This window comes from Lolium rigidum, chromosome 3 (assembly GCF_022539505.1).
Source record: "Lolium rigidum isolate FL_2022 chromosome 3, APGP_CSIRO_Lrig_0.1, whole genome shotgun sequence".
Classification (NCBI taxonomy): domain Eukaryota; kingdom Viridiplantae; phylum Streptophyta; class Magnoliopsida; order Poales; family Poaceae; genus Lolium; species Lolium rigidum.
The window spans coordinates 212,105,736-212,112,287 of record NC_061510.1 but is presented as its reverse complement, the minus strand read 5'-3'; the positions used below and the strand labels follow the sequence as shown (position 1 = coordinate 212,112,287).

The window sequence follows — 6,552 nt, the reverse complement described above, 5'->3', positions numbered from 1 at the left end:
CTTCTACTACGTGTGAGAAGGACGAGAGATTAGGTTTAGGATTTGTCTTCAGTATGCTTGATTGATTGATAGAGCGTCAATGATATTGATATTAATTCTCTCTTCCATTGATATTTGTTCGCAATTAAAAAAATGATCGGATAATCTGAAGCTAGCTTATGAGTGTACGCATCCATGTATGTATATGGCTATGCGAGGGAATTTTGGTTCCCTCCCAGCCTAGCCTAGCCCTTCTAGCTAGCACAACCCAGCGAAGTGCATGTCCCTGTACTGGACATGCTCTCTAGCTTGTGCAGTCTCGATGCAATTGGCCCGGCGATGTGCTTTCAGGTACCTCTCGAGCTAGCTGAGTACTTTTCACATAACTGCCTATTATAGTTATTTCTCCTCAGAATGAAACTTAGCTCTCACTCCACAGGAGCGAGCTAGCAGCATGCCAGCAGCTACAAGCAAAGCAGCAAGAACTTAAGCTACTCCCTCCGTCCATAAATAGATGCCAAAGATTTATCCACATTCGAATGTATCTATACACTAAATCATAGCTAGATACATTTAAATTTAGACAAACTTTTGGCATCTATTTATGGACAGAGGTAGTACTTTTTATAAAGAACAATATAAGCTAACTAATCAACGAAAAGGGCAATTAAAATTTCGGCATGGTCTAATCTTTTTTAAACATTCAGGTAGCAAATCAAAAATATTTCACAACAATAGTGCAAACAACACTATGCAAGTCCAAAACAAACAGCTACTACATTATTACGACAGATCTGGAGGATTACAAGAATGATGTCGCAATGCTGACTAATACCCAATATTACAATGACCGAAACAGCAATATTACAGATATACCAAGGTCGTCACAGCAACAACGGTGCCGCCAGGGGCCAAGACAGCTTTCTGGGTCATGCCAGAGCCAAGGCGCAACACCATGCATACAGGTTTCAGCAAGCTAGACTTGTTTTCGACTTCTCTTAGCTAGCCGCGCACATGCATTCACAAATTAACTAGCTGGCCCAAACCAACTAGCTGACATACATGTATATGCAGGTGGAATTCATTGCTTGGGGTTTGATCTGCAAAAAAAAGATAGCAGTTAATTATGAGAAAGAAAGTGGCAGCAAAGGTAACAAATCAATGGATGTTTAGTTAGCAAATAGTGCTCAAAAGAATTCCATGACCTTTGCCCTTTTTGGACATCCAAATCACAGACCAAATAATTCACACAATAATATTGCACAAAGCACACAGAGCATGGCCACTTTGATCAGGTCCAGCCCTGAAATGAACAGCAAGTGAGCTTGTACATTAATATACAAGCACCATGACCTCACGTAACCACCCAGATGCCAAATTTGTAGTAACATGAGTAATAAACTAGATGACCCAAGATGATCATCATCCACCATAATTTTAAAATAAGGGTCATCGGCTCAATGAACATAACACCGAGAGGAAACAGAAACTTACCTAAACACATGGAGTCGAAGAAGAAGACCACCGCTGTCATTTAGTCCTCGTTATCCTCAAACAAGAACAAAGCATGGTTAGCAGAGAAAACACTGATATTTAGATAAGACTCCAAATAATCTAAGATGCTGTGCTAGACACTTGGAAAATACACAATTCAACGAGTTAAACAAAATTACAAGCATCAGCAATATATGCTTCTACAGGCTGGCCATTTGTAACAGAAAGCAGAGATAATTTTTGCATGTACAGTAAACAGGACACAGGACAGGTAGGCAAGTAGCTACTTAAATCTGTGTAGATAGCCATGGGGCCAACCAATCCAGACTCCAGAGTAAGAAAAAAAATGCAAAGGTGAAGACAATTTAATAGTTATGACAGGAACTTTGATAACAGGAGATCAATTATATCACTCAAACTCTAACCTCACATGGACAAAATCGACTGCCACAATAATAGTACTTGCATCTAAGAACTTCTGCACTTGGATCATAAACAAGTATTCCCAATAGCCATAACAGGGAAGCACATATCAGGCCACACGAAGATGGAATCGAAATTACATATTCCAGAATTAGCACGGCATGATTACGTCCATCCACTATAAACAGTAATAACACTGAATCTCAACAATCCGAAGCAACAAGATACCCATAATAATCTCGATTCAAGCTAGATGGAGGGAAAGGTCGAAGGGATCTAAAGGACCAGTTACCAGGATGAAGTCAAATAGGGTTTCCTGGACGTTCATGTTGCTCCAGGCTCCAGCCACTCCACGCTCCAGTCAATGCCTTTTCACAAAAAATTATATGTTCATAATCAGAACCAAGAAGACATTTTCCAAATGCAAGGTGTGAGCTAGATTGCTAGCCCAACAGAGCAGTTCATGTAAACAACCACCATCCAATTAGCAGTAACACACAGATAAATGCTGCATTTTCAGGGTGAATTTTAACAACAGAAAAAAAAACCCACTAGAAACAGACCTTGACATGGAAGATGTATACCTCCAATGGCAGAACATCCTCGCTGAAGACAGGCAATAAGTGTAGCAGCATCCATGACTGAGCAGCAGGATGCCGCCAGCAGCAGCAGCAAGGATAGCAGCATCCTCTACAGCGACATCACCATCAGCACGGCGATGGAGTTGTCGGTGGTGAACACAGGCGTCGAGGGCGCGAAAACAGTACCACTGGCACTGCAGCAAACAACCGGGTGTGGTCATGTGAGACCATATCTTATTGCAAACCAAAGTACTTCTCCAGCAGTTAAAACTTTAGATAATAGGAACACTATTGCATCAAAATTACACATCCCAATGAACAGATCTAGAATTAAGGTATTTACAACATGTCGATGAAAAAAGATAACCATTGGCAGGCTAGGTTTAAAAGTATGACAAGCGCGCTAGAGATACGTATAGCAGCCCATGGTACTACAACTTGCAATAGGCAAACGGAGAAAGAGAGTAACCCGCCCTCGTAATCATAAACTGCATAGATTTGGAGCTTTTCCATCCGCTTACTACTCGCACCCATGTAGTAGAACGTTTCTGTAAAATCGGATGCTACGCAAGAGACTAGGAGCACACAATTAATTGACATATGTAGCTACAGAATCAGCAAGCACATGGGTAATGGAATTAGACAGTGCTGAGATGTTGAGTAGGAAAATTAGGTAGGTGCAGCAGGACCACGATTGGCGAATATTCACGCAGACATACAGAGAGCATCCCTAGTAGCAGCAAAATAAATCGGGGTCGCGAGGAGACCTTGCGATATGGGGCGACAGCAGTATGCGCTGGCAGCAGCACCTTGCTGACAAGGGCGCCGGTAGGAGCTCCGGCAGAGTCCTCCTCCACCACCACCACCGCAGCAACCCCGGATGGGAGCAGAAGCAAGCAGGACACCACCGAAAACCTGGGGAAAATGGAATCAAAACCATTGAGAGGCAAAGTTGAAGGATGGCATGACAAACACGTATATTCTAGAGCAATAGTAGATGCTAGTACTAGCAGTAGTAGAGCTTGCAATTTGCAAGGAGGAGGAAAAGATTTAATAATCGTCGAAGTGCATAGATTGGTGGAGCTTGCAAGCACTTAGTACTGACATCCACGTATTAGGAATGTTTAATCAGATGCTAATCGGGCTCCACGCAAACGTACAGGTCGAGGTCAAAAAAAGGAGTGATTGGCGACGCCGTGACGGCAGCAGCGTGTCGTTCTTGCTTGACGCCGGCGGGAGCGCCCAAACGGGTCGAGTCTACCCCTGAGGAGCAGCAGGACAGGTAGGGGATTCCGGAAGGCAGCCCCAGGAGAGCAGCGGAAGCAGGAGAGCACCGGAACCTGAGGAAAATGGAATAAAATATAAAAAATTACTATCATATCAAATCAAAAAAAAATCCAGTGGGGAGCACAAATAAAATATCGAATAATTATGATCCAACCAGAACACACTTGGATATGTCTCGGAGATGGAACTCCTTTACATCCCAGCATTTGTATAAACAAAGTGGAACCTCATTTTTCCATGCAAGCATACATGGCACAGTCCAAAGAAAAAAGATAGTAAACTGAGACAGACCTTCCTACGGTGGTCACAGTCTGAGTCGAAGAAAACAGGGGCAGCTCATCCTCACGGAGGCTGGAAGCGCCACCAGGAGCTCCGATGGACAGCAGCAGCACCACAAGTAGCGGAACAGTAACCTGAGACAAGTTGAGAGTCAATTCCGGTGTAATATAAACTGGAATGCTTATAATTGCAATGCTAAGGTAGCTAGGGTTTTCGCCCTACAATAAAAAATAAAATGCCGCATTGCATCATCACAGAGAAGCATGAACACAAATGAGCAGTAAGAAAAAAGATAAATCACAATCACTCCATATTCAGAACTCAACAGTGGCATAAACAATTATAGGACAACAAGTTAAATCAGTAGCACATTAGGTACCCATGTGACTTGACAAAGAAGTTGATCATACAATTAATTAGAATGGCAAGGAATTAATTGCACTAATAGGTACAGATAAGGAGCTGCTCAAGAGCTCATATATAAACACCAGAAGCATAAGAACTACACATCTGCGCTTCACATATACACTAGCAGATTTTTATTAATGTCCTTTTATAAGAAGATCATCAAGTACCGTTAATTAAGCATACACCCATTTTTCCAGAGGAGATCAATGGACTTGAGGTTAATTGCCGAAGCAAAACACTCCAACCAAGCATGCTAAATTAGCAATTGTCAGGTCCAACAATTGCTGGAACCTTAGTATGCAGCAGCAAGCCAAAATATCACGAATTTATCAGAGAAGGCAGCAGGATGCACCTTACTACGAGTCGTTCTTGTCTCTGGCGTTGTCCGACTCGCTCTTCTGAACCCGTAGGCAATTAATCAGTTGTAAGGCACGCTGCATATTCATCTATGACTATAAACAAAGAGAGCAATTAGAAGAGAAGCAAGTAATTGCAGAAAATCTAGAACGGCTCATGAATGAGTAGAGTGGCATATTGAACTCTACGTGTGAAGGCTAATTTACTATCATATCAAATCAACTTTTTTTCGATGGGTAGCACAAATAAAATATCGAAATAATATCTGATGCAATCAGAACACACTTGGATACGTCTCGGATATGGAACACCTTTGCATCACAGCATTTGTAGTAAACAAAAATGGAAGCTCATTTCCATGCAAGCAAACATGGCACAGTCCAAAGAGAAGGTAGTAATTGAGAGAGAAAGAGAGACCTTCCGATGGTTGTCGCGGTCCCAGTCGAAGAAAACAGGGGCAGCTCGGCCTCGCACTCCGACGGACAGCACCATAAAAGCAGCGGAACAAGAACCTGAGTCAAGCCAAGAGTCAATTCCAGTGTGAAAATATAAACTGGAAAGCTTATACTTGCAGTTATTACATGATGAAATGCTTGATGAGTCGATACAAGCATCGTTGCAGTTACAACATGATCCTCACGAGAATTACAAAGTAAGAATTCTAATGAGAAGTGTACGCTGGAGACATTTGGTGTAGTCACCCCTTTAATCAGGCTAAACTAGCTCGAAGCAGAACACAAAATAAATTAGGAATTGTCAGGTCCAACAATTGCTGGAACCTTTCAGTGCAGCAGCGATTGTGTGGCAGCCCAAATATCACGAATCTATCAGAGAAGGCTGCAGGACGCACCTTACTACGAGCCGGCGTTTTCAGAGTCGCTGCCCTGAACGCGCAGCCAATCATTCATGTAGGAGGCACTCTCCATATTGATCTGTGATGGCGAAGACAGAGAGAGAAATTAGAAGAGAAGCAAGTAATTGCAGAAAATGTAGAGCAGCTCATTAATGAAAAGCCTTTGATTGACAATGATGCAACCAGAACACACTTGCTCATATATCCAGACGCAAGCATATAGATTTGACAGTCGAAAGAAAGAGAAGAAAAGATGATAACTGAGAGAGAAAGAGAGACCTTGCTATGGTGGTCGCTGTCCGAGTTGAATAAAACAGGTGCATGTCGTGGTGTGTGCGGATGCTGGCCCGTGGCGCGGCGGTCGCGCGACGCGGCGAGGCAAGGTCGACGGAGCGCCGCGCAGGGATGCACGCGCGCTCCGGCGAGCGAGCCCGCGCCTCGACGCCGCCGGATCTGGCCGTGGTTTAGTTGTTTTGGGCGCCGCCGCCGCGTGTGTAGTGGAGTTTTTTTTTTTTTTTTTTTTTGAGATGGAACCAGACTTCCATTAACAAGTGGAACCAGCACGATCGCTGTCCACTAAACCATGTACAAATTCAGGCGCACCGTCCGGCCATACGGCTGGAGACTGATGCCCAAGTTTTGCACCATAGGTCGCCATAGCGTCCGCAACTTTATTACATGCCCTTGGGCAATACTTAATAGAAAAACTAGAAAAGTTCAAACTAGTTAAAAACTTAATCTCTCGGAAAAGATGTCCGTTAACGGACAGATCATGAATATTTGTCGTGATAGCTTCAACAAGTCTTTGAGAATCAGTCTCCACTTGAATTTTGGATATACCCCAGGATTGCGACCACTGTAAACCAGCCAAACAAGCAGCAGCTTCAGAAT

General features: G+C 43.2%; 1 protein-coding gene across 1 annotated transcript; it reads right to left on the bottom strand.

The window, feature by feature from the left end:
* Positions 1-636: 636 nt before the first annotated feature.
* LOC124698928 lies at positions 637-5,992 on the bottom strand. Its single transcript, XM_047231318.1, has 11 exons — positions 5,941-5,992; positions 5,659-5,740; positions 5,226-5,320; positions 4,804-4,849; positions 4,056-4,177; positions 3,638-3,817; positions 3,245-3,392; positions 2,460-2,671; positions 1,474-2,264; positions 1,185-1,282; positions 637-1,079 (listed from the first exon to the last, which is right to left on the bottom strand). Exons 2-9 carry the CDS (start codon positions 5,710-5,712, stop codon positions 2,258-2,260), a joined length of 864 nt encoding a protein of 287 aa, XP_047087274.1. The 5' UTR covers positions 5,713-5,740; positions 5,941-5,992; the 3' UTR covers positions 637-1,079; positions 1,185-1,282; positions 1,474-2,257.
* Between the last annotated feature and the right edge of the window lie 560 nt (positions 5,993-6,552).